This window comes from Trachinotus anak, unplaced genomic scaffold (assembly GCF_046630095.1).
Source record: "Trachinotus anak isolate AG129_WGS33_773 ecotype Australia unplaced genomic scaffold, CSIRO_AGI_Tana_v1 ptg000028l, whole genome shotgun sequence".
Lineage (NCBI taxonomy): Eukaryota > Metazoa > Chordata > Actinopteri > Carangiformes > Carangidae > Trachinotus > Trachinotus anak.
This window is the reverse complement of record NW_027273879.1, coordinates 20577185-20604777: the sequence shown is the minus strand read 5'-3', so window position 1 is coordinate 20604777 and position 27593 is coordinate 20577185. Positions and strand designations below refer to the sequence as shown.

Genomic DNA, 27593 nt, shown 5'->3' with positions numbered 1-27593 from the left:
TCAAGGCGAATGTTTTTTATTCCTGGTTGTAAAAGAGGCAGAACCCTGAGACCAGAGAGGTGAAGTATAAAGTCTGTAGATGGTTTAATGATAAAAAGGAAGTGGTTTAAACAGAGAAGACAAATCAGCAGCTGTGGGATTAAACAATGTCAGTGTTTGAGTCAAATGAAAACCACAAATATATCGACTAGTTTTATTATCAGCACAGTGAAGCTAAAATAAAATATCAATTGAATAACGGGGTAGTTACAGTCATTTCAAGGACAGTACACACTGTGCAGTCCTTCAGGAGTTAGACTTTCTCAGTTTATACGTAGCTGTAGGTGAAACATCCACAGAGAACAAAGGTTTTCATTCGTCTGAGATCAGGTGAAGCTTCCTGTCAGTGTTGGTTTTTGGTTCACCATGAGTTAGGCAGACTCATGGCAGACGGCTGAGCCTTCATGAGTAAACACAAGTTAGGAAGTAATGCACAGAAAAGGCCTTGGTATTAATGCTCCGCAACTTCAAGCACAGCTCAGCTGCACTCACGCCAGCAATGACACATCAGTGTCATTAGCTCTCCTGTGTCGTCCACCTGTCAGTGAGGCAGGGGCTCCGTCACTGCCGTCCGATGTCACACACAGCTTCTTGGCTTGCTGTGTGAGTGCCTCAGGTTTAGATGCAGTAACACCACCACTTATGGTCTAATGATTACTGGAATGGAAGAGTCTGGATAGAGAAAATCACTCGTCATGTCACAGACTGTCATATATGTACACTACAATAACTGTCAGTTTATTTAATTTAAATGAAAATAAACACTGGATTTAAATTGAAATGTCATCTTTACACTTAAGTTAAATATACATGGATGTTTTATAAAATTTCATCTTAAAAGTGTTATTAGCTTCATGATTCAAAGTCACAATTAAACAGTTTCTTATAATTTGAAATTTAGTTTAGGGATCCTGATTGTCACCAATCGGATCACACACATAATGTTAGCTTAGCTCAACGCTAAGACTTCACTCACAGTTTTGCTCTTAAATTTGGTTTGAATCATTTAAACAAATGTGGATGTAAATTCAATCGAAAATTTTAACTGAAAAAATCAAAATAAGTACATGCGCACATTTGTGATACTACTCCGAGTCGCCAGGCGTCGCTTTCAAATCATTTTACCAATATTGCTGCCTTCTGGTACTGCCCTAATTAACAGATTTACAACAATCAAAGGTTGGTATCGGTAAATTGTCATGCAGTTATGTCCATGTGTTACCCGATGTGACCCAGCATTTTGCATTAACGTGAAATGGGTATCTGTAATTTCACGTGTTACTGTTTATATTACTTTAATTGATTAATTCTTGGAACCATTCCTAACTATTTAACGGTGGGAGTCCGAGTTGCACTTAAACGCAACATTATATCGTGCAGACAGAGAAGAGGGATGCAGCGAGACCGAACAAGCAACGCCGGCGGGGCTGAAAAGTAAGAATAAAGCATTCCCAGTTTCACCTGTAAAATATTTGTATTTTCATTAGTTTAATTACGTATTTACAGCCCGTGTTTCAACATAAATATCCTAATATTGAGTGAAATGTCTCCTCTCCAGGCCCGACCGGGAGGCCGCCATAATGTCGAAATACTACGACGGAGTTGAATTTCCTTTCTGTGACGAGTTCTCCAAATACGAAAAAATGGCCAAAATAGGACAGGGGACCTTTGGGTGAGTGGTACACGAACATTTGAATGTGTGTTTATATCTGTGTGAATGCTAATGTTAGCTGTGCTAATAGGTAACGGTTGTTATACGGAGAATGGCCTACAGGAGGGCAGCCAAACACCGGGTGTTTTCTTTAACGCTTCATGTGTAATTTAGTTTTTTTTAAAATAGGTGATGTCTAGATTATTCTATGGTTAATAGATGAATGTATTAAACTGTGGTTTTCACGGTGCCCACCAGGTTGACTGCTTGTTTGGGCTGACTGTCACCTTTTCTGGCTGTAACTGCAGGAGAGGTGCTAGTAGCTCTCAGGGCTAGCTTACCTGCTCGTATCCTCGCCACTGTTGACACTGTTGTGTGCGTTTATTTTTACCTGAGACTCATTGAAAAGCTTTTATTGCTTTTTACATAACGATCAGTGGCGATCCTAGGGTCTGTTGGCCCCCCTCTAAATCAGGCTACATCCACTCTATAATGTCTTGGTATGTAAACGCATCTCTTTTGCTACATTCACGCCTGGCGCCCACATTAGTCCGGAGTTTGCAAGCCCCTGAAACAGAGACTTCTGGAAACATTTTAGTCAGAAAACTTCGGGGTTGCGTTGTAGTCTGAAGAAGAGAAACAGACATTTGGAAACGATGAAGTAGACAGCCCCCTTATTGTCTTTGCTAGCCGCTGTTGTGCAGTTAAACTCTGCATGCTACAGCTGCCTCTGCTGTTCCTCGTTTGTACAATCTCCCGGCCAGCTGCAGAGCAGACACCGGCTCGCACATGCTCAGTGTTCATGAATGGTCATGTGATGTGCGTTTTCAGGTCTGATGGTATGAATGGAGATCATTTGTAATAGGGAGCTAAAACTGGCATCTGGATGGAGATCGCTTTTGTTTTCAAACACTATTTTAAAATGAAAATGTTATTGTGGGTGTAGCCTCAGCGTTTATAACATCTGGGCTGCGGCTGATGAGGTCAAGAAAAGGATGTTAAGGAGAATTTATGTGGACTTAGGTTGAAATGAAAAAGTTGAAACATTTTCTGATTTCCAAATCATCATAGGAAAGTCACTTGCTCACACGTATACATGTAATTGCAATAGTATTCACTATATAATTAAAAGTGGACAAAACATAAATGTTTTAGCTAGAAATGATTTACTAATGTAATTTATACTTTACAGCAGATCACAGATTCTGTGTGTAACTGTTCAAAATCAAATTGTCCCCAGAGTCAGTGTTTTATCTGTAGCTGTCTCTTGGAATGAAATTCTCTCTTCTGTCTTTGACAGGGAGGTGTTCAAAGCAAAGCACAGACAGACCGGGAAGAAGGTCGCTCTGAAGAAGGTTTTGATGGAAAATGAGAAAGAAGGAGTAAGTGACCATTCAGACTCTTCCAGTCAGTGTGTGTGTTTGTTTTTTTTTGGCCTCCATTTCTATTGATGATGATGATGATGATGATGATGATGATATTATGCACACCAAGTTAACTGGAAATCTGGGAACAGGGCACTGTTGGTAAAAAGAAGCCATATGAAGTCAAGACAAACCTCCAGGTTGCGCAAACTTATTTTGAAGAGAATACAACTGTGAAAGATGAAATTATTACCCAAACAGTTTATTGTACATGTCCAGTACAGTTTATTGTCTGTGTAGACTTTGTTTTTCTGTGCAGTCAAAACACACCCATTTTTACACTTTGTTCTCAACTACACACCTGTGAAGTTTAAAAATCTGTCCAGACAGGTGGATCATATAAACACCTGCCAAAGAAATCAAACCACCTCTGTGGTAGTTACTGTTACAGGAGGTGTCATTCTTGTTTTCTTATATTCCTGTGAACCTGACACTGACATAATGTACTCCCTTGCCCCTCACCTTAATTATCACAGCTGAATTGCCATATCCAACAGTTACCCCCAACGACCTAATTTTAACCCTAAAATCAAGCTTTGTGAGGTTCAGCATTTCAATCCCCACGAAGCTGTCGAATCCCACAAGCACAGTGGGCTCCTGGTTTTCAGACCCCACAAATATAATAAAACAAGCCCACATACACAAAACCAGCCACACTGTTGCTGTTGGTTAAAAGAAGTTTGACTGATACCACTTTCAGACAGTAGACCCACATGAATCACCTTGTTGACCCATACAGATAGACCCCCTATGTGGATTTAACCCAGCTCACTGTCAGTCTGAAAGGGGTACAACTGATTAACGGACCTTGCAGTGAAAAGCCTGTTGTAAACCCTGCAGCCTTCATGTTTTTCAGTGACAGTAGAGTAAAGGCTGTTGTATCCATCCTGTACTCACAGTTCTGCTCATCTTTTTCTGTTTCAGTTTCCAATCACAGCATTGAGAGAAATCAAAATCCTGCAGCTGCTTAAACACGAGAATGTGGTCAATCTGATTGAGATCTGCAGAACCAAAGGTTGGTCAGTTGGTCAAGTTTCCAAAGTTTCCATATCCATCGATTTCTGCCTTCTACCAGGTTTTTGCCATTACATTTTAGATCACTCGTTTGCCCTGCTGTGTATAGATAAATAAATTGTAGGGATGAATGGAGTATAAGCAGGAAGCAAATGTTGTGTAACATTAGTTTGTTGGTAGATGTGTGGATGTTTTTCATTCTTCATTTTCCTCTCATTGTTCTCACAGCTACTCAGTTCAACAGATACAAAGGCAGCATCTACCTGGTGTTTGACTTCTGTGAGCACGACCTGGCTGGGCTGCTGAGTAACGCCAATGTAAAGTTCACCCTGGCAGAGATCAAGAAGGTCATGCAGATGCTGCTTAACGGACTGTACTACATCCACAGAAATAAGGTGAGGCATCAACACAAATGACCATTGTTTGACCCTAAGGCTGTTTAAGGTTTAGTCTAGTCTTTAAAAAAGTAAGGATATTGATCATGTTCATGACACAGCCCTCTGTTGGATCAGATCCTTCACAGAGACATGAAGGCTGCCAACGTGCTCATCACCAGAGACGGCGTTCTGAAGCTGGCTGACTTTGGTTTGGCTCGAGCCTTCAGCCTGGCTAAGAACAGCCAGGGCAACCGCTACACCAACCGTGTAGTCACACTCTGGTACCGACCTCCAGAGCTGCTGCTAGGTAAGAGACGACCATGAATCTGTGTACGCACAAAGTTAGAAATATGATATGCATCAAATATTTGGTATTTAAATCTGATTGCTGGAGAATAAAAAGGAAAGCTTCCTCTGCTTTCAGTTCAATCCTGAGTGTTTGATTAAAGTGCTCTGAGAATGTATTATTGGGCCTCTGCATTGTTACGAGGTTGATGTGGACCACCAACTTTTTTTATTTTCAAGTGGACCGTGAGTTGGAAAAAGATGGAAACCTCTGGTCTGGAAGAAAGTTTGCATTATCTATTATCTATGAATTTTTTTGTATTTATTTTTGGTAGGTGAGCGAGACTATGGCCCTCCCATTGACCTGTGGGGAGCAGGCTGCATCATGGCAGAGATGTGGACCAGAAGCCCCATTATGCAGGGCAACACAGAGCAGCACCAGCTCACTCTGATCAGCCAGCTTTGTGGCTCCATAACTGCAGAGGTAAGATTTAACATTAGTTTTGACTGAAGCTGCATAGTTCTCCTGGTGTCCTGGATCTGGAACTATTTCCTCTTATCAGGTGTGGCCTGGTGTGGACAAGAAATACGAGCTGTACCAGAAGATGGAGCTGCCTAAAGGTCAGAAGAGGAAAGTGAAGGACCGTCTCAAAGCCTACGTCAAAGACCCCTACGCTCTGGACCTGATCGACAAGCTCCTGGTCCTTGACCCGGCGCAGCGCATAGACAGTGATGACGCGCTCAACCACGACTTCTTCTGGTCCGACCCTATGCCATCAGACCTGAAGAACATGCTCTCCACCCACAACACCTCCATGTTTGAATATCTGGCCCCGCCCAGACGGAGAGGCCACATGCCCCAGCAGCAGCCCAATCAGAACAGAAACCCAGCCACCACCAGTCAGACTGAATTTGATCGAGTGTTTTAGTGGTTGGAGAGGTTTATGGTCCTTTTTTCAAATGCTGCCTTTCAGATGCTTCAGTGCAGAGATTATCTGATCAGCACTGCTTTTTATTTTTTTATTGATTTGCTTAGTTTACTGTAGGACATGCAGGTTGAGCTAATTTTAACAGCTAGCTTTGTTAAACCTTAATGTAAACTACATCAGGTCGTCTTGTGTGTGTGTGTGTGTGTGTGTGTGTGTGTGTGTGTGTGTGTGTGTGTGTGTGTGTGTGTGTGTGTGTGTGTACAAACAATGTTCATTTTGAATTTCAAAGCTTGTGTAAATATGACTTTTTGAATAAAAGGTGAGAACCCTTGTTTTTTTTTTTTTTCTTCACCAAATTGTTTGCTGGACTTTATTTCCCAGTAGCCTAATGTTAAGGAAATGTTGAGGTTTGTCTTTGTATCTCTATTTTCCATTTCTTCTTATTTCAACTAAATGATGCTGGAGATGGAAACATATTTAGAGATGAATGTCAAGACTGGAAATAATAGTTGACCTGGAGACATGATGTATTTTTATGCTAAAGTAACACTATAGACAACTTTTAAATGTTATTGCTAATAGGTTTAAGAATTAGGTTTCCTGTCAGTTCCACCTGTAATGTTAAAATACCTCAGAATATGGGGCTCTAAAATCAGGGTGTTGGTAAATGTCATGTTATAACTCAGATTGTGGGAGGATGCCTGACCAATATGTCAAATTCACATTTGGAAGTAGTAACAACATTATTATCGATTAAACCTCCAAACTCAACCAGCTACAACATTAAAATGCTGTTCATACTTTAACAGATAAATAATAAAACAGTCACAGTTTTAGTACATTTTGTGGATAATACATACTCAAATAATGTTTTCAATGCAGGACTTAAGTAAAACTCGAGCAAAATAAACATGAACGAAAATGATTGAGTTCAGGTAAATCAAGGACAAAGCCATATATGATGAATTTATATATATATATATATATATATATATATATATATATATATATATAGATTCCTTGTTTAAGATACATGTGCACCTGTGGGAATCTTTGTTCAGCAGTCCTTCATCTGTGGAGGGCAGCATTACGCTTCACCTTACAGCCTGCCGGAAATTGATCAGAAGAAGAAGAAGCGGCGGCAGCAAAGGAAGACGAAGAAGAAGAGGAGGGGAGAAGAGGAAAAATAAATAAATGGAAGTGTGATCATCTGTACATGGCTCATATCGGGAATATAGCTGTAGTTACCTAATCTGTATGAACTACGAATGTAAGCTAGAAGACACTTTCGACTTCCTGCTTCCGACGACTGACTCGACCAGTCCGCACCTGACGGTAGATGTGAATGTTTAACGTTAGTGAACATCGGAACTCCCCCTTCAGTAGTTTCATCCAGCGGAGCATCGAGGAGCAGTGACACAACATCAACAAACCGTCTGTGAGTATAAAACCTGTGGTTCATTTAACCCGACCTCCTGCCGAGGTTCTGTGTTGTAGTTTGTGTCTTGTTATTTACATGCCACCTTTGTTAGCTCATGTTTGCTAAACGTAGCCAGGAGTGGAAGTTGTCATTGGGAAGCTAACCTTACCATCCTGCCATTAAGCCTCCGCTGGTGGGAGACACTGAAGCGAACTACACACAGCGAGTTAATAGTATTGTTGCTATTAAGATTAGCATAGGTAGCAGATGTTTTCTTTTGCAAAGAGTAGCTAGGTTGATCACCTTTTGGCAACATCTGTGGTAGTTATGATATGTGACATTAGCTACGTAATTTACAGTAATCCCCCCCACCCCCGCCCATATCCATCCCCACGCCCACAGGGCTGTGCTGTTTACAGATGCAGTATACGACACAACTGGCTTCCTGTGCAGCATCACTAAAACATGACATGATTCAGAACAACACAATGCAAAAGCCAAAGCACAAATACAAAAGCAATAGCATGAATGCAAATGAAGCCACAACATAAATGTGAAAGCAATAACACAAATGCCCCTATCTTTGTGTTGTGACTTTTGCATTGTGTTGATCTGTCTGGGCCACAGTACAAAACTGTGTCATATTACAATAATTCTTTTATTTTGAAGATGGATTGTAGGATATCTGATCTCATGTACAACAAAAAACAAACAGGTTAGATAGACTATATTGAAAATATTGGCCCCAAGGTAACCCTAACCCAAGGTACAATCCCAGTGCGTACACCTGTGACCACTCAAACAGAAGTCACTTTCCCTGATCACTGCAACACATTTGATAAGCGTCTGATTTCCAGTTAAGACTAATTGTATGAACAAGGTTGTAAAATGACCTGTAAACAGCACAGTTTTCTTAAACTTGGTTTGGATTGTGTCTGATGTAACATGGCTCCACATGGTAAAGAATGAGTGGAGCAAGAAAGAAACCAGGTTACAAGACCTCATGGTCAGTCGAAAGCCACATGACGACGTGAGTCATGAAGTTACACCATTGGTCGGCCGGCCTCATTGGCAGTTGCTCTCTCAAAATTAATTGGCAATAACTTTCTATTAGGGGGGAGTGTGTGTATTGTGATGGTAAATGTGTCACTTGTAGTAACCAACCAACATAAATTATCCCCAGACTCCACAGTTTCCTTCAGCTCTACAGAGTTTTTTAGCCTTTTATAGGCTTGGTTTTCCAGACTTCAATCTCTGGTCTCATCAGCTTTGTTTCCAGATGCAGCATGCAGCTGTTTTCAGTGAAAAAGCTGTGATGCAGCCTCAAACATCAAACCACAGACAAAGTTAGCGACTAGCTGGTTAAGGAGTAGCTGAAGAGCCAGATATTTGGGGTTGGTAGAAGTCATATTGCATCATCTGATTAGTTCTTGATATCACAGTTGTCTTACTTCTCAGTGTGCAGGGAGTGTCGACACTGATTTCCAACCTGTCCATCAGTCCTCTGGAGTGTTGTGGAGGGGCGGGAGTGAAACCCAGCAGGCAGAGAGACAGCAGGGCAAGCAAGACCCAGAATGCCTCTGTTCTTCAGAAAGAAGAAACCCAGTGATGAGGCCCAGAAAAGACTGGAGTATCAGCTATGTCGGGTGAGAAGAATATGTTGATGTCACACCAGCTGACCTCCTGTCACTCCTCCCTTAATCAAAAGTCTCTTTAAACATAACGTCATGTGTCTTTTCTGTGTAAAAGAGACAGTTTCTGTTTAAACAATAACTGCTCATCCTTGTTCTTCAGTCCAAGGAGGCAGGTGCTGACGACATCCTGGACATCTCAGACTGCGAGCTCTCAGAGGTGAGTGTGATGTCACTGCCGGCACATGTGAGGCAAGCTTTGCTGATGGGAAGTTGTGGGAAATGAAGTCTATAAGTCTGTTACCAGTACCTGTACCTGTACTAGTACAGATCCTTCACTGTATTGTAGAGCAGGTTGAGTTCACAGCTGTCACATTGCAAAGACTCCATTCTGCTGTGAAGCATCAGCTGCCACTGTTCCTTTTATTATTTACACTTGTGCTTTTTCCACTGTCACATGACAAAGTGTCTTACAAAGAGCTTTACTACCCAATAAAAGACCCAGGTCAAGTTTCAGTTTCACCTCTTTCCCCCTGTCCACACACACACTCTGTCTTTCTCACTTTATGTGTTTGCTTTCCATTTCTCTCTCTCTCTCTCTCTCTCTCTCTCTCTCTCTCTCTTTTTTTTCTCTTTTTCATTTTTCTCTCCCTCTCTGTCTCATTTTATAGGGAGTTAGTATCTTAAAATCAATAATCATCCATGAGAGAAGCATCACTTACAGGAGCATAAACCCGGGGATGAGATGCAGTGGATCTGTTTCACCAGCCTGCACAGCAGCTAGCAGCTCACCCCGTTTCTCCCCTGTGTCTGCGTCTGTGTGTGTGTGTTTTCTCTGTAATTGCTCCCTGCAGTTGTGTGTGTCCTCTCTGGCAAACTCGACTGGCAGTGTAAAAAGAGTCACTCGTCTTTTTTAGCACGTTTACCCGTGTTTAAAAAACCTGTTGATACTTGCATGTTATGATGTAACATGACGTACAAGAGAGAAAGAGAAAGGAGGCACAGCTGGGTTTTGTTGTCCTGGTGACATCACAGTGACCAGTGGCGGCGGGAAACTGAATCCATGGGTGGGTTTCACACCCAGATGTGAAAAGGTGAAGGATCCTGGGGAACTGGGTTCAGTGGCCCTCCTTTGTCGACAGAACAAAAGAACGTTCGGTCTCATCCACCATCTTGACTGTGCTGAGGCCCAACACCTGACACATTAAGCCATTATTTACCTTCATGTGTTACACTGTGTTCTAATAAATTCTGTATTTATTGGTGTGTGGGTAGAAGTACAGATGATGACATCTTTGGTCTGTTCTCCCGCAGGTTCCCTCAAGTGCCTTTTCCATTTGCAAGGTGCTCCAGAAGAAGGTAAGAATGCATCATGGAGCTATAAAGACACAGTTAGTTAAGGTTTTTATTTCTTATTTAGTTTGTAATAAGCACCAGTACCTATAAAACTCCCTCTGTCAGCACATGAACACTCAGCAGACAGACATGTCCTCTGCTGCTCTCCTTCAGGTCTTTATCCTCCACAGCAATGAGCTGAGGTCAGTGCTGCCCAAAGGATGTGACATCAGTGCCCTCATCACCTTAAAGGTAATGTAATGTACGAAAAGCGTATTACAGTGTTGTATGATTTTAAAACTCTAACTCTGACCTCTAAGCGACATGGAGTGAGTCCTCCTGTTTTTTAGTCAATCTTTGAGCAAGCATCCAATTGGATAATGACAGATGGGTGATGGTTTATCAAAGATCAGGTTAAAAAAGTCTGATAGAAGCCACACCTCTGACCCTCAGGTTTTGGATCTGCATGACAATAAGCTCACCGCACTCCCAGAGGACATTGGAAAGCTGACGTCTCTGCAGGTAAAACCATTATGAACTCAACTCATGGCACAGTGGGAGGGAGTGTAAATGAAAACTGCTTATCATCTACTTGTGTCCATTTTCTGTCCTGTCAGATTCTGAATGTGGAGAGGAACCGGTTAAAGACCCTGCCAGACTCCTTTGGGGATCTGCGGCTTCTGCAGACACTCAATCTGAAGGGTACGATACAAACTGCTTGCTCACATGGGAGAGGACGTGTTCAAGTCAAATGACACTGGTTATGTCACTGTGTGTACAACAGGTAACTGTCTGAGTGAGCTGCCGTCATCAGTCAGCTGTCTGAGCAGCCTCCGCACCCTGGACGTGAGTGATAACAACATCGTCCAGCTCCCCAAATCTCTGGCCAACATCCGCACCCTGGAGGTGTGTTTCCTTTAAAGGTTAATTTACAGGAAAACTAAGATGTAGATATGGTTACACATTGTTATACATACGTGTGTGTGTGTGTGTGCTGTGACAGAGCTTCACCCTTGATGCTGCCACGATGACCTACCCACCTGCGTCTGTGTGTATGGAGGGCACAGAGAGCATCCAACGCTTCCTGTGCAGCAGTGAGTGTTCACTTTGTGCTACCGACAGCACCTCTTACACACACACACACACACACACACACTCACTCTCATAGTCTGCCACCAGTTTCTGTGTGCTTATTGGCTTAAAATGATTTCCCCTGTAGATATTTATCGCAGGACTCATAATCACCAGGTAGATTTGCAGTACAAAGATATTTCTGCTGCTCGGTGAAAATCCTTTTTCTCCAAATTATGAACATGCACAGAGCCAAGTGGTTCAGGTTTCCTGTGTATCCAGAGGGTTTCACATAGTTTCATATGACTGGGGCTGAGCTGCATCAATGCACTTCAAGGATATTCATTTTTTTCATATGTGTTGAGCACAGCTACTGGTGCTGAAGTCAGTTCATATGAACATTTGAAGGACGTTTATGTACAAATCAGTTCAGAGTCCAACAGATCAAACGTGACTACTGGGTCTGATTAAACAGCTGCATCAGTACAGTAAAACTCAGAGAAGAACTCTCAGATTCATAGGAAATGACACAAAAGGTTCTGAACCCAATGTCATCAAACTTTGTGGAGGCAAAGAGCATGATCCAGAACTGATCCAGTTAATGCAGCGTGGATCCATGAATTCACGCTGTTCCTTAACATTGCAAGAAATGGTATTTTACGACACTGTCGTCATTCTGTGGAAATAACGTTTGGATTTTGATCTTTAAAAAAATGAGACGTCTATGTTGTTGAGATCTAAAACTTTGTTTATGTTTGTTGGTGAGCCAGAGTTTTATTGAGAGATTTACTAAAAGTCATAAATGTCAACCTCTTGTTGTCAGGGAAACATCCTATCACTGAGCACGTTGTTAGGACCAGGGACAGGAGTTTATAAGATTTTATTGATACCAAGGCCATTATTCAATCTTGCCTCGACTGGTTGGGTTTAAGAGGATTATTGATTCTGGGTTTTGGTCCAATTCTTTATCAATTCCCTTAATGATTCCTGATCAGTTTTGTGTGGGGAAAATGACGCACCTGACTAAGCTTTGGCTGTACAATGTAAACACAGGCCTGTATACCAACGTTATGTGAATAGCGCAGAACGTTAACTCTGGTGATTTTCATTCTCTCACCTCCCACAATGCTGCACCAACAAGAATTAGGGCTTAAATCAGATTCAATCATTAGACCTGTCCCCCAGCTTTGTGGACTTCAGTCCTGGTTGAGAGACTTACAGTGGATTTCTTGGTTGATGTGGTTTTCAGAGCTGGGGTTGGAGTACTGCCCCCCATCCCAGTATCTCCTGCCTGTGCTGGAGAACGACTGTGGCAAACAGAGCTTTGACTGTTGGGATGGCATGGAGCAAGCCTGGCAGGTAACTGACACACCAGACCCTGTGCAGCTGTAGAGACAGATAGATGTGTCCAGCTCACTCTGTGTGGAGCTGCTTTACTGTCTGCTGTCAGACTCTCAGTTAACCTTTCCTCTCTTTCTGTTGCAGGACAAATTCAATGACTACGCCAAGAGAAAGGTGTGTGACTGCCGACACAGCTGTCAGATTTCCCTCCAGATGTGGGGGTCAGGTTTCTGAATACGTTATTTTTGGAGAGAAGAGCCCTGCTTGTAGTTAAAGCAGCACTAATCAATACTTTTGAGCTCTACTGAGCTTTTAAGCGTTATTCAGCTCATTGTTTTGATCAGTCCTCCTGCTCTCTAGTTTCAGACTAAGCCAGTGATGTCACAGTCTTTGACGGAGAACACCGGCTGTGACATCACTCTGTGTTTAATTATATTAAGGTGGGTTTACAAATCAAAAGACATTGTTTCTGGTCAGACTTGATGTTGAGACCTAAACTCACTCAGTCCCATTTCTGCCATTTCAGAGTCCTGCTTGTATAAAGGTTGTCGGCCTAAACCTCCTTCAGAGGAAAAGAAAAAATATTTTCACGATTCAGAGAGAGTGTAAAGCAGTGGTTGGCAAACTGGTGGCCCAAACAGTAATATCTGGCCCATCTGATTATTTTATTTTAATATTACAATATCCAACTGACAGTCCCACATTTAGTCATAATGTTCAAATACAGAATCTACTTATATCCATGTTGAGAGTGAATGACAGACTGTGCTGCTTTGCTGGTTGGCGGAGGGATACAACCGTGAGGCGGTGTTTGTAGGTCTTATTGGTTACTCAGAATAGTCCAGACCACAAGTATGGACAGTTATAAATTTTTTCAGGCTCTGTGAAAGTGTTGGATACTACATTAAAGTGCCAGGTATCAGCCTTAAGTCGTGCAGGTTTGAGTGGGGGCTCTGAACTCTGGCTGTGTCCGAAATCACTCACTACTCCCTCTATAGTCCACTACAGTCTATCACTGTCCGAATGTATAGTGGGAATTATTACACCCGATACAGTGGGTTCACAGTATCCCACAGTGCATTGTGAAAAAAGTAGCTTACAACTGATGGTCACTAACCAATCAGTACAGTATGTACCATCATGCATTGTTCTTGTGCTGAAAGAATGAACGGAGAACATGAGCCAGAGTTTTGTCGGAAGGTGTGAGAAGGGAGGAGTGAATGAGGGAGTGATTTCAGACACAAGCACAGAAAAGTTCTGGATGAGGGTGGACCAGCAGAGCAGGGTTGGGAGATAGCAGATGAGACGGTGGAGGCTTAAGCTGAAGAGCGGGGAGAATGAGGGAGGCAGATGATGAGGAGCTGGGGGGCTGGAGGCAGAGCGGACGGAGGAGGAGAGAAAGGTCAGGGGGGAGGTAACAGGCTAAAACAAAACAGCAACTTGCAAAACGGGCTGAAGCACTGACCGAAGCAGAGGGTGGTGGTGGCAGACATGGGTGCACTCGATGACAGAGATGAGGTGCTACCAAATGGCTCCGATTAGCCAGTGGCTAATGCGTCATTTCAACGTGACTTCATCCACAATGAACTCAAACTTAAAGTTGACAGAGAGCTTTGATTTTGCAGGCTGAAACTGTCTTTTAAGCAGCTGTAGCTCAGGGTTGTAGCAAAGCTTAAAGGTCTTTGGGGGTGGATACGGGTGTATATGCAGTAAGTAGACACTCTGGTCTGCTTCTTCATCCTCCAGCAACAGAAGCAGGAGGAGAAACTGGCCTTTGAGCGGCACCTGGAGGAAAGACAAAAGGAGCACACCCAGCTTCTGCTCAGCAACAGCTTCCGCAAGGAAAACATCCTCAACTCTGTCCGACAGGTACGCTGCACGCTCACCTCCTCCTGGCCTTGACTCAAATGTCTATAAGGATGACATTTTATATTCAAAGGGTCAAAGGTCAACTTCACTGTGACATCATAATGTTCTGCAAAAACATCTCTGGCCATTATTCAGTGCTGTAACTCAGGAAGGAGTCTGTGACTGTATTTCCTGTAACTTTGCCGGTCGGCGGAGGCAGCCAACCACAAAGCAGGAGTTCTATTCATTATTTTATTTTATTTTTTAATATGTTTATTTTTTAAAAAGACATTATGATTGTGTTGAAGCAACAAACATCAACAACAATAGCAATAAAAATAAGAAAGATAGACAACAAAACAGGAGATCTCAGCTCACATTTATATTCAAACAGGCAAGAGACTCAGGATTTACATAAAGCGAAAGTGAAAATAACAAATAGCTAATATAATAGAGACAGGTATTGCTCAAGTCTATGCTTCATGAATCCCCCTGTAAAATAGCAGAGATATCTAAATAGATATAAAGCATAAAAGGCTCCCATATTCTATGAACTACATTTTCTTTGCAATGTATCAGCATGTCAAATAATCCAATGATACACATTCAAGTATGACTTCATTCTAATACGTTTTGGATGGAGCTTATCTAGTTGTCTGGTTCAACAGAATATATCTGTAAAGTTTCCCTTTGTATTTATCAGTGATAGAGGTATTTGAAGTAACATGCATAGTGGGTCACACTCTGTAGTGATAAATAGTAGCGTATCTTATTCATTTCACCCCCTATACTCTGCAAAAACTGCTGTATTTTCATGCAAGACCAGAAGCAACGGCTGAGACTGCCTGCCTCTATTTTGCGTTTGGAACAGTGTGGGCAGGAGGTGATATTACCAGTGCTTACCCTTTGTATCTGTAATTGAGGAGATAATTTGTGAGTCTGCCTTATTCTTTGTCAGATATACCCAATATTTCCCTGCATTGACCCCATATTTGTATATTTTTTTTGTTTGGCAAATCTTTTTTTTTACCCTCTGCATCTTCATTAAAAGAGAGTCTAAAGCAGAGCGGAGTGCAGAGATTTCTTTAAGCTTTCATGCAAGTTTTCTAACGTAACTTTTTCAGCCTGTTGAAGTTTGGATTCTAAGATCTCCCTTTGTTCTGCTTGTCTATGCCTCTTATTGGACATATAGGATGTAATAAGGACCTCTTAAAAAAGGCTTTGGATGTTTCCTACAGCAGTGATGGGTCATCTGTAGATGTTGAATCAATAGATAATCAAATGATTTAAATTCCTGTGAAGTAAGATGTGGATTTCTGATCTGTCAGGGTGGAAGGGTTAAGGTAGTGTGAGTAGCCAGGCCCCTGAGGTTGTATTGAATGAAGACAGCAGCATTGTCAGACCTGACTATATTCCCTGTAGAGCTGGAGGTAACTGACTGTAGTGATATTTTTGGAACAAAGAAATAGTTTATCCTTGTATATATCTATGGGCTTTAGAGAAAAAGGTATACTCTTCATCTACCAAATGCTGAGCCCTCTAAACATCCACATTATCCTGGTCTTTACAAAGGGCAGTAACAATCTGAGGTGAGAGAGACAACTTGCCAGGAGGAGAATTGTCCATCATTGGGTAATTAAAATCTCCTTCAGGGCCGTAACGAAGAAGACGTTTGCTCGATAATTATCTTGTTACAGCACAGCAGTTTGAATCCAGTCACAGGCGGCTTCATTTATTTATGTCCAGCAAGTTTAGTGTTATTTTCTGTACACTGATATTATCACAGATGTGCATTTTACATTAAGTGATGATGTTTAGTTTTATTTTGGCGAGGTTCAATATCTTGCCACACTTCACAGACACACAGACCTGCTATGGTGAAAATGACCTGTCACCAGGTAACATGGCCAGCAGTTAAAGTGGAACAGCGGCCAACGTGTCTGTACTCAGTGTTTCCTGTGTCACATGTTGTCAGACTGTAGGCTTGTTGGATATAATGTTCTAAAAGTTTGTGGAGTGTTGTGTATTGTAAGGGCGCACCAGCTCTCTTGAACACAACTCCTTCAAGCCACCATCTTGAAAAACCTCGTCATTATTGTGTTCATTATACAGTTTTCATTACAGCTAAACTAAACTACTCTCCAGCAGTTTTTCTAATCTGCTTATTTTGAAAATGTTTTCTGTGTCTGTGTTGATTTCTGCTACGTTAGTGTGAATAATCTGTGTGACACGTAGGAGCAGGAGCGTCTGGAGCAGGGGGTCAGCCAGCAGCAGAGGGCTCAGGAGGCCGGGAGGCTGCTGGTGCTGGAGAAAGTCAGGCAGGCTGAAGACAACATCAGTAGCCGAATCAGCAACATGCTGATGGACAGCAAGCGGTAGGACCTGCATGGATGGGCTGTATTCTGTTGTAAGGAGAGGGAGTGTGGATCTCTGGCACATGGTGAATGCTATGTATCAGATGTGTCTCTGCTAACCGCAGTGTGTTTACATCTTTCCAGGCAGAAGAAGAGCACAGAGTTTCTTCAAGCCATGGAGGAAGATCGGTGAGTGGGCCGATAACTGATGGAAACATCCAGCACTGTTACAGCACAGAGATATGAGGCACTCCAACTAATGGCTGCAATCATTCACTTGTTTTCCACTTACCAGACTGAGCCTATTTATAGAGCACTTTCCATGCAAGATGCACTAAGTGCTTTACAGGGGAAGGAAAAAACACTAGTAGAGAAGCTTTGACACAGCAGTACACTAAATATTACAGTTTCTGTCCAGACATGTTTTAAACAATGTATATATGATTAATATTTTGTTTAACATGGTTTTCCCACAAAAGTGAGAAAAGAAATCAAAAACTGAGTCTGAAGCTCATCTACTCTGACTTCCTCATTGAGAAACCTGGATCAGGCCTTGGCCCCGCCCACCACCTGCTGGCTCCAGGTGTCCAGGTGAAAGAGCAGAGAGTATGAAGATGGTTAGAGGAGGAAACATCAGAGACTCAGCCTCATGTTTGAGCCTCAGTCAGACCCAGACTCAGATGAGGAGCCTGTTGAGACCAGAATCAGCGACCAGCAGACAGCTCAGAACAGTTAGCGTAGTTAGCATCTTTTACTTGTTTATGTTGTTTGTTAGCTTGTAACTGGCAGTGGCTGACAAAGTGTTAGTGGGTGTGCTAATGCTAAGTCTGGCTTTCTGTACTGACAAGGTTTCAGGTGTATTTAGCCCCGCCCCCGTCCCCACAAGTTGACAGGATTGTTTCCTTGGGTTCTATGACGTATGAAATCCTGAATGTCTGAATCTGTTTCTGTGAAAGTCAGCAAACTGTCACTATAAAAATGTTGTTGACTTCCCCCACAGGATCCGTATGGAGCATCTGACCGCTATCACACAGGAAGAAGCCAGTTCACTGAGGAAACGGGAGGTGGCAGGTAAGCAGGTCGACTGGTGGAACTGAAACTGAAGATGTTTTGAGCCGTTGTTAAATTAGTTTGTCCTCTCTCTCTCTCTCTCTCTCTCTCTCTCTCTCTCTCTCTCTCTCTCTCTCTCTCTCTCTCTCTCTCTCTCTCTCTCTCTCTCTCTCTCTCTCTCTCTCTCTCTCTCTCTCTCTCTCACACACACACAAAGACGTCTTTGTAGTTAGAGATTTGCTGGGGTCTTGTAGGGATATCTCTTCTTCTCATATTTGATTTCTCCAAACACTCAGTCGTTAATTACAAACTAATGCAGTGTACCTGCTATACATTCTTCATGAGGTTTGTAATGTTCACTTAGTAATGAAACTGATAAGGTTGGAGAATGTAGTTTGTGGTGCTGTGTTTCTGTTTACCTGTTTCTGTTTACTGATATAAACGGGGTGGACAAAATAATACAAACACTATTTCACCAGTTCCACAAACTGCAGCTGTTCAATCAACATCTGAAACTGATCTGAGTGAACAGTCCATTCAAAGAGTATTCACACCACTTTCATGTATTTTTTTAATGTTATGTTGCAGTTTTGTGCTAAAATTGTTTAAATTTTCTAGTTTTTATGCCACAGTGCAGCGGCGGTCAGAGACAGAGGCTTTATGTTTTCAGGTTGTCATCTGTCCCAGGCTCATGAACGTGATATCTCAGTAACACCTTGAGGGAACTTATTCTAATTTGGCACAAACATTCATTTGGACTGAAGGTGGTGGTCAGAGGTCAAAGATCAAGGTCATTGACCTCACAAAACACATTTTTGGCCACATAAATGTGATAGCTCAAAACCACCTTGAAGAAATTTGTTTAGATTCATCACAAACATTCACTTGGACTCCAAGACGAACTGGTTAGAATTTGGTGGTCAAAGGTCAAAGGTCACTGTGAGAGACAGTTTTGGCCAAAACTCACAAATTCAAACACAAATTATGTCACAATTTAAGTCAAATGTCTATAAGGATAAAATGAAGTGATGACATTTTATATCCAAATGGTCAAAGGTCAACTTCACTGTGACATCATAAGATCTGGCCATTATTCAGTGCTGTAACTCATTATGGGATATTTATGGTAGATCTATGAGGGTAAACATGACTGTAAACTATTTCAATATCAGGCTGCAACATAACAAGACATGAACGAAGTGAAGGGGTCTGAAGACTTCCTGAATCCACCGTGTGTTCTCTGTCCAGGACGGACCTGACTGACCTTTGATCTCTGCCGCTCTTTCTTCTCAGTGTCATTGGTTTGATGTGAAAAGCCAGAGTGTGCTGACATTCACGCATCAAGTATTTCTCAACAGTTCAGCTGATGTTTTATTTTTCACAAACCCAAACATGGACAGTGCTGCTGATCCATTTGTAAACACTAGCAAAAGAATAAAGAAAAAGTTACATTTATTCATTTATTTATGTATTTATTTTCAAGAACTTGAAATACACAACATTTAAATAATCCTGAGAAGAAGATTTCCAAAGCTGTATCACTAGATATGTATAAATCTGATTTATTAGGGGCATTAATGTTCAGATTAAATCATTTTTTAATTGAATATTGATATTGGTATTTGCACTTAAAAATCCAGCATGGCTCAAACTCTGCTTTTGATTTAATCTTTTCATTCTTGGTCTTCCTGCTTGTGGACTGACCTTGTGTTCTCTCCCCTCTGTGTGCGTTTGAAGCGGCCATGCAGAAGATGCTGTCAGACAGCTGTGCCATGAGCCTCCTCCAGGAAGCCAGTGACAGTCGCAGACGCAGCCTGGTCTCTGAGGCCTACAGGAGGTTAAACATGCACACACACACACACACACACACACACACACACACACACACACACACACACACACACACACCAGATCTGAGCAGAGAGATTGGAAAATTGCACTGTGGACCTGACAAAGCTTTGAGAAACATGTTGCTGTGTTTGCTCTTCCCTTGTTCTGTAACAGTATAGAGAATCTGGACAGGAAGTTTGATAAGATGCTGTCCCTCCAAGCTCTGGACAAATCTAAAGCCATAGCCCACATCCTGCAGGAGGTAGGTGGTGCCGGACTGTGTCTCTGGGTGGAGAAATCTCACTCAGTGTGAATCAGTGACCGTCGCCTGGTTTCAGCACCAGGCTCAGTCCCCTGTCCTCTGACTGTTCTCTGCAGGAGGAGATGCAGAAAGCAGCGTTCCAGGCTCTGCAGCTGCAGAAGGATGCCGTGCACGGTTACATCCGCAACCAGGTCTGTGCAGATGGGTGGAGATGAGTGGAGATGAGTGGGGTGGTCTAAGGCTAGCTAAACAACTTCAACATGCTCTCATGGTTTGCAAGACATCCTGGTTTAGCTTTTGTTCAGCATCATATTTCATGTTCTACTTTGTGTTTCCGTGTGGCTCATGTTACATGACTCTTTAAACTGTGACAGTCTTTAATTATAATGTTGAAGGTAGAAAGCTATTTAGAATAGCTTGTTCATGTTAGAACCTGTCCTCTGGAACGAGCTAGAGACATGAAAACCGGCACCATAACTAAAAATGTTGTGCAAATGCTTCACAAATAATATGATCACAGTCAGCCTGATGGTGGTGCAATGATTGGCAGTCAGCAGTTTGAAAGGCTGCCCCCACCATAGGGTGAGTCCTGTTGACTGAAAAACAGTAAAATGTACATAACCTCTGGGATTTTCACCTAATCAACACCAAATTTGTTTTACAGCCTCAGTAAGATTTTTGTTATTGGTGGAAAAACATGGCAAAGGGCGGGCTGAGTGAATACCATAACTCATACCTAATGAACTATTTGTCCAGTCATTGTTGATATCTTCAGGCTGTGGTTGGGAACAGGCCTACCAGAGAGCAGATTGAGCCTGACCCATAGGGGGCACCACAAATACCAGAAACGTGTACCTGAAAACCTGGACAGAATCTCATTAAAGTTGGTGCACTTGTTCTTTGGGAAATTATTAACCAAAATCTGAAGTGCCATATTAACTGATTGGTGCAAGTGGGCGTGGCCTGTCATATATTTGTTCATAACTGAGGCTGACTTGGAGCAATCCTGACTAAACTCACTGGAGACGTGGCTTTGTCCGGCCTTAATCCCGCTGGTTGCTGCTCGTGGATTTAATTTTGGGTGATTTAGGGTCAGAACCCATGAACTGCTGTTTTACTCATTCTCATAAGTTACAATGCACAGATGTGAACCCATAAAACCCTGCTTAATATTGAATCCAGATATATCATTTCATCATCCGTGCTCTTATCCTGTTCATCAGCAGCACGTCCTTTCTCCCTGCTACCTTTTTTTTCCTTCTCCACTGTCCCCAGATCAAGCTCATTGAGGGTGAATTAATGCAGCTGACTAAACTGGAGATTAAAAGACGCAATCTTAATGCTGAGAACCTGCAGGTGGGTATCACCACCTTCTTCCTTTCTTTTCCCACATTGACACATTTAGTTTATTTTCCTGTTTATTACCATATAATTTCTTTTGGTTACTTCCCTGTCATTGCTCCATGGCAACATCAAAAGTAGTAGTAGTAATAGTAATTATTATTACATGAATCATATCAGAGGCAGGCCAGTGTCGTGTTTTGGGCCTTTCGACAGTATTTACTAATGAGTGTGTGTTGTGACTCTGCCTCGTGTGATGGTGTGTGCTGAGTGAGCAGGAGGTTCTTGTGGACCAGCGCACTGCTCTGAGTGATTTGTTGCAGCAGCTGCTGAAGCAGAGGGACCAGAGGGAGCAGGAGCTGCGGCAGATTCTGGTGAGTGAACGGCTGCAGTGACCAGGACTCAGCGGTCCCCGGTGGGTTACACATCCTCACATCAGGACCACTATACAGAACCATGGGTTAAATGACTGTGAAGCTTTTGAGGCACTGGGAGATGCACTACTACAGATGTGGCACTGCTTTCTAACACTAATGACTTCACTAATGTTCTTTCTAAAAAGTTTTCTATTGTGTTCATTTTGTCAGATTTTCTTGATTTAGTCTCAATACTCAGATAAAAAGGCAATATTAGTTTCAGTCATTTTCAGTCAAACTCACCTCGTCATCTGGATCATTTGTTGATCATCTTTTTTGCCTCTTGGTGTTCCGATAAAATCAAACATGTTTAATATTATTGCAAGTTTTCAGTGTTGGTTTCGCTGACGTTAATGACAATTTCTCCAGCAGCAAACAGGAAGCAGCAAACTGAGTTGGTAGTGAGCGGAGAGGTAACTCCAGGGAGGCGCTAGAATATGAGTGGTTTGGTGTGAGGCAAGAATAACCTGTTTTAATTTGAAAATCATTTCAAATTAAAACAGGAAATCATAAATACAAAGTCCAAACAGTCAAATCACTGTAATTATAGTGCTGATTTGTTAACTTTATATAAAAATAATAATAATAATGATGATGATGATGATGATGATGATGATAATGATAATAATAATAATAATAATGATAATATAGAATTTCAAAGAGCAAGAAAAAGTTTGGAAACAGTCATTTTCTTCCTGTAAATTTCCACCAGGAGCATGATGGGAAATAATCTCAAAGTCTTGTAAATAGTGACCCTGCAAGATCCCCAGTCTTAAATCTTATAGTAATAAATCTTATAGTGTGAGACTAAAAACTCTGTGAGTGATGACACATAGTCTTCAGATGTGAGAGGGTGTCAGTCTTAAGTCTTCTAGTGTGTGCTGGGTATAAGACTCTGGTCATTTTAGTCTCATCTTCAAATCGTCAAAGAAAAACAAACATTTTAGTTGCAAACTGCAAATAAATTTAATCCAGCTAATTTTCTGCTAAAAGAAAAAGTAAGCCACGAGATCAGATCGTGTGAGTGAGGATGCAGCTGTGCAGAGAGCGAGTCTGCTCTGATGTTATTCATTTAAACATCCAGACATGCAGGAGGAGAAACAGTCAAGTCTGGAGAGATGCAACAACATGATTAACTCCTGCAACATGAGTCAGTCAGAAAGTGTCCCTGCTGTAAATCCTCTGGTTGTAATGTGTCTTGATGTGATTGTGTTGTACAGTCAGTGTTTATAATCAGTTGTAAACTGCCATTTAAATAAATGTGTAAAGAAAATAGAACCTCTTTGCAACATAACATGTGAACGTCTCGTTATAACAAACTTTTCACGTTACAAGGTGACACCGATCCCTTCTTTTTCTGGCATGGCAGTAATACACCTTTATTTGATGAATTTTCAGCCACTTTTATACATTTTGTGGGGAAATAATTTGAGGATGACTCAGACAGAAGCTGTCAAGTTAAAGCAGCAGACTGAGTGTGAAGTCACCATTGGTCGGGCCAGAGACCGAGCTGAAAATCAAACAGGAAGTGGTCTCAGGTCTTTCTCCTGGTCTCGATTAGTCTGTTTCAGAGAATCAGCTTCACTAAGTCAGAGGTCAGGGCAGCGTCTCTCCTCTCACAGCGTCGTCGCCTCCTCTTCCCTCCATCGGCTCGTCGTGTTGACATCTGCACACATCTGTTAGCGAAGCGTTTATCTGCCATGTTGTCTCTGTCATTCTGGTTTGAGATGAGCAGAAACGATTGTGTGTTTCCAGGCTGAGATCGAGCGGAAGTCTGAGTCCAACCAGCAGAACTACTGGATGATCCAGTATCAGAGGCTGCTGGACGCCAAGCCCGTGTCGCTGCGCGTGCAGGTATGGAGCAGAGCAGGACACACACATACACACACACACACATCTGGAGATTGAGTGTGCTCTTCTAAAACAGTGATGTGACTGCAGGAGGCGGACATTGAGAAGGAGTTGGTCAGCCTGCTGAGTAAACTGTCGGCTCAGCACTACCTGCCCATCCTGGCTCATCATCGAGTGACGGCCGAGGCCCTTCGCCACATGAGCTCCGCTGACCTCAGGAAGGTTCGTGACTCAGTGTCATCTGTGCTGCAAATACTCACAACACAACTAAATACACAAACACACTGCAAATATTATAATACACAGATTATAATACATCAGTGAAAGTGCATCCCAGTGAGGTTCATCACTTTTCTGTGTCGCCTGGAAACACTAATGTGTAGTGTTTGCAGGGCGTTTGTGTATTTAGTTGTGTTTTGAGAACTTGCATCATGTATTGTCAAATTGATGTTTTCTGACTTTGTGTTTTGTCTGTTCATATGTTTTCTAAGATGCTTTCACACCTGTGCTTTTTAGTCTGGTTAAATCGAACCCTGGTTCGTTTCCCCCCTTGGTGAGATTGTGAAAACAGTAATCGCACACAGGTCCAAAAGACCAAAACAGTCGCACTGAGATCCTTTCAAGGAGGTGGTCTTGGTCTGGTCCCACAGGAACTGTGGAGCAGTTTGTTTTTGGTGTGACAGAGTTCTGAACTCGAGCCGATCCCACTGGCAGGTGAACTTAGAGGTTGGAGCTGGATGGTTAGACATGATGTTAGCGTGTCATCGCACATCCTCGGCATCAGCTCCATCCTTCTCAAACATCTCACAGCGGCGCGTCTTTACTGAGTCAGAATCTGTGCAGCATCATGACGATGTTGGATAATACGTAGCTAAACTGCTCAGATACATTAGAAGAAATGTCATTTCCAAGATGTCACAGTCCAGAGTGCAGGACCTTCTTCCTGTGTTTACGTTCCTGCTCCTGCCAGACAATAAGAGGAGGGTTTGCAGTGATGTGTTTAGGTTCACTTGAATTTTTTCTCTGTGTGAAATCAAACTGAACCGAGGGGAAAATGCTACAAGTTTACAAACTCATCAACTGAATCGGACCATCAGCCTGAGATACTACACACACTACACAACCAACACACACATCCACCTTCAGGCCACAGGGACAAGTCACTCACATTCAGGACCAAGCAGTGCCACGTCAAGCCTCACTAACCCTAACCCTAACCCTAACCCTAACCTCACTGACCCCACTCACCTACGACTACTTATCTATGGACTATTTTAAGCACTGTTACCACTTTAAACTATTGTACTGTAGCCAAGCTGCGCCTGTTTGTGTACCACTCTGTGTTTTCCGTTTTCCCGACTGTGTTGTGTTTGACGCTTGTATGCAAATGAAGTTCCTCACGGATAAATAAAGTTGGAGTTGGTGAAGAGCAGAACTGAACTAAAGGAGAATGAATGTTGGACAGAAACACTCGGAGTGGATGATAATGTGTCCACTTATGTGTGGATAAGCAGCTGCAAGTTTCCCATATACACTCAGAGGGGGACTGAGTCAGTGTTGCAGGTTTCAGTTTTAATGAATACACAGAATAATCCACAGTCCTGTGTTTTCAGCTCGGCATTAATGAAGTGGGAATCCAGAGAGCTCTGCTGACCTGGGCTCAGGGACACCAACCTCAAGGTACATCACACACATCCTGCATCATTATATATTAGACAATTAACCCTCTCATCAGCGCCCACGGCTCCAACCAGAACTGTGCTGGTGAGTGTTTCACAAATCCATGTAAACTCAGAGCAGGCAGGTGACATGAGAACTCAGTGGGATTGATGTGTTAGCAAAAGTGTAGTCACACTGCTCTCTGGTAATAAAATGTTTGGTTTTCCATTACTTGAATGGCTTTTTTTCTTATCAGCTGTTATAAATGTTGATAGTGATTTATCTGCTGTCGGCCTGACAATGTATCAGTCAATCAGCAACGTCTGCAAACCAGCTTCTTCCCACCTGAGTCACACTGTCCACTGGTCGTGTCCTTCACCAGGAGCCTGTGAGGACGTCGAGCAGGAGAAGGAAGCAGAAGTCACCCCCACGGCTCCGCCTCCTTCCTCTCCTCCATTTCTTCCCAGTACATCGACTGCTCAGATGCCCAGCCCACCGCTCACCCCAGGGACCCCTGTCACCCCCTCAGCCCCCAGCCCTGTGGAGGGACCAGGGAGCTCTGAGTGTGTGGTCTGTATGGAGACCGGGGTAAGAAAAACCTTCAGTCTCAGCAGAGTGAGGCTAACATGTCTGGTCCAGGGCTGTGGTGCCTGGACTTTACACCAGGACTGAGATGTCCCTGGTGTATAACAGACCTAAATACAGATTGTACACTATATAAATAAACTTCATTTATTTTCAGCAACACAGACAGCAGCCGGCCAAACTGTTGTTTGTAGATAGAGCCCATAACCCTGTTCACCAAATCACAGAACAATTCTCTTCATAACTAAAGAACTTGAGGGATTTTGTCAGTATCAGAGCAACCAGAGGTCGATGTCTGTACACCCATGGATACACTGACCTGCTGATGGGATTTCATCATTACTGTTAAACGGGCCAATTTGCCAAAATGTAAAAACTGCATGGCAACATTACAGTTTAGTCTGATGGGGGGGGCCACAGTGTTTTTGTTTAAAAAGTAAAACGCAGCGAGTCCCCAGTTCAACTCCCAGCTGGCTGGACTCTCTGCTGCATGTCGTTCCCCTACTCGCTCTGTCCCACTTCCTGTCTCTCATCACTGTCCTATAAATGAAGCCTTACAAATACCCAAAAAAAAAACTCCTGTTAAGAGCAAACACACGGTTAAAGTCTAAAAACAGACACCACACTCTAAACTCTTCACAAGTACCAGGTATCAATTACTCCAGGAAAAAACTTACTACTTATTACTCCTGAAAACACTGTAATAAATCATTACCGGTATTCATGACGTGTGACTCCCTCTCTCCAGTCTCAGGTCATCTTCCTGCCCTGTGGTCACGTGTGCTGCTGTCAGATCTGCAGCGACGCTCTGCAGAACTGCCCTCTGTGCCGCGCCACCATCTCCCAGCGCATCCGCCTCTTCCACGGCTAGAGCCAGCCGGACCGCTGTCCTGCACAGACTGCCTCTGTATTTATGCATGTTCATAAAGCTGCTGTGAGCTAAACTTATAACATGTACGAAAGGTTTGTAGCTGGAATTTGAAGAGCAGGCAGACTTCCCTGTACCAGCTCAACACTACTAACACTTCTGTCATGTATATAAATTTAAGATAGAACATTATTTTAATGGTGTTGTGTTTTTGGTTGTCACTTGCATCCAGGCGTGTTGTATTTTGTTGTACTTTTTTAATTGTAGAATTTTTATTTGTATTATATATTAAGAGCCAACATCACACCACTCGCCGGCTCAGGACCTTCTCAACTGATGTGCCTTTCTCTGAAAATTTCTTATTTGTCTCTGTTGCCGACCAAAGTAACACCTGTCCAACATTCATGCAAGTCAACACTTTGCTTGCTGTTACCATTGCCTGTTGTCGCTACATCACTAATGCAATTTCTTGTTGATGCTGTTCAATGCATTTCACAGCTTGTCACTGTCACTTCTCCATCCCGTCTCTCTGTACTCACTGATCATTTATCTACTGTTAATTGGTGCGAATGATTAAAACCAATTAAGACAGCTCAACCTAAAACTCATTTCTCAAGACGTTTGTCTTTTATTTGATCTTTTCTTGGCAACAACCTGCCAAAGGGCCTGAGCCAATCAGCTGCTTGGGCCCAAATAACACCCACATTTGGCCCCAAATAAATATTGTTGTCATATTTATAGTGGGGACAAATTTAAAATTATTTAAGTGTATTTTTTTTACATTTACAGGGGTCACATTTTAATAAACGCCTCCTCAAGGCTAATCAGATGACATCATATGTGATAATAATATAATGCATGTTTTTTGTGTGTTCTCTAGCACTACTTGGTGGACACAAGCAGTAATCCAAAAAAAATACATCTTTCATCAAACACAGTCCACAAAGGAAATAATGTTACGTCAGCACATTGTCCAATGTGTCACAATGATGCATTAACTGGCCCCCTGCCA

General features: G+C 42.5%; 2 protein-coding genes across 2 annotated transcripts; both read left to right on the top strand.

Moving 5' to 3' along the window:
* The first annotated feature begins 1264 nt into the window (after positions 1-1264).
* cdk9 (cyclin-dependent kinase 9 (CDC2-related kinase)) lies at positions 1265-5725 on the top strand. Its single transcript, XM_071466593.1, has 8 exons — positions 1265-1473; positions 1598-1711; positions 2991-3072; positions 4039-4129; positions 4357-4523; positions 4641-4812; positions 5126-5274; positions 5354-5725. The coding sequence occupies exons 1-8, from the start codon at positions 1433-1435 to the stop codon at positions 5717-5719; spliced, it is 1182 nt and encodes a 393-aa protein (XP_071322694.1). The 5' UTR covers positions 1265-1432; the 3' UTR covers positions 5720-5725.
* A 1160-nt stretch (positions 5726-6885) lies between these two features.
* On the top strand, positions 6886-27178 carry lrsam1 (leucine rich repeat and sterile alpha motif containing 1). The gene is made up of 25 exons (XM_071465598.1): positions 6886-7157; positions 8598-8785; positions 8934-8990; positions 10085-10129; positions 10280-10357; positions 10559-10627; positions 10723-10807; positions 10890-11011; positions 11109-11199; positions 12426-12535; positions 12662-12691; positions 14264-14386; positions 16601-16740; positions 16864-16908; positions 17720-17790; positions 19507-19606; positions 19774-19861; positions 19978-20052; positions 21137-21217; positions 21481-21576; positions 23374-23472; positions 23560-23691; positions 25083-25149; positions 25511-25716; positions 26462-27178. Exons 2-25 carry the CDS (start codon positions 8714-8716, stop codon positions 26582-26584), a joined length of 2205 nt encoding a protein of 734 aa, XP_071321699.1. The 5' UTR covers positions 6886-7157; positions 8598-8713; the 3' UTR covers positions 26585-27178.
* The last annotated feature ends 415 nt before the right edge of the window (positions 27179-27593 follow it).

Bases quoted from the DNA above. Each gene is read 5' to 3' on its own strand.
- lrsam1 (XM_071465598.1), top strand. From the start codon at position 8,714: ATGCCTCTGTTCTTCAGAAAGAAGAAACCCAGTGATGAGGCCCAGAAA. The intron at 10,628-10,722 runs GTAAAACCATTA...CTGTCCTGTCAG, and splicing joins GAAAGCTGACGTCTCTGCAG to ATTCTGAATGTGGAGAGGAA. The intron at 20,053-21,136 runs GTCTGTGCAGAT...CACTGTCCCCAG, and splicing joins ACGGTTACATCCGCAACCAG to ATCAAGCTCATTGAGGGTGA.
- cdk9 (XM_071466593.1), top strand. From the start codon at position 1,433: ATGCAGCGAGACCGAACAAGCAACGCCGGCGGGGCTGAAAA. The intron at 3,073-4,038 runs GTAAGTGACCAT...TTTCTGTTTCAG, and splicing joins TGGAAAATGAGAAAGAAGGA to TTTCCAATCACAGCATTGAG. The intron at 4,524-4,640 runs GTGAGGCATCAA...CTGTTGGATCAG, and splicing joins ACTACATCCACAGAAATAAG to ATCCTTCACAGAGACATGAA.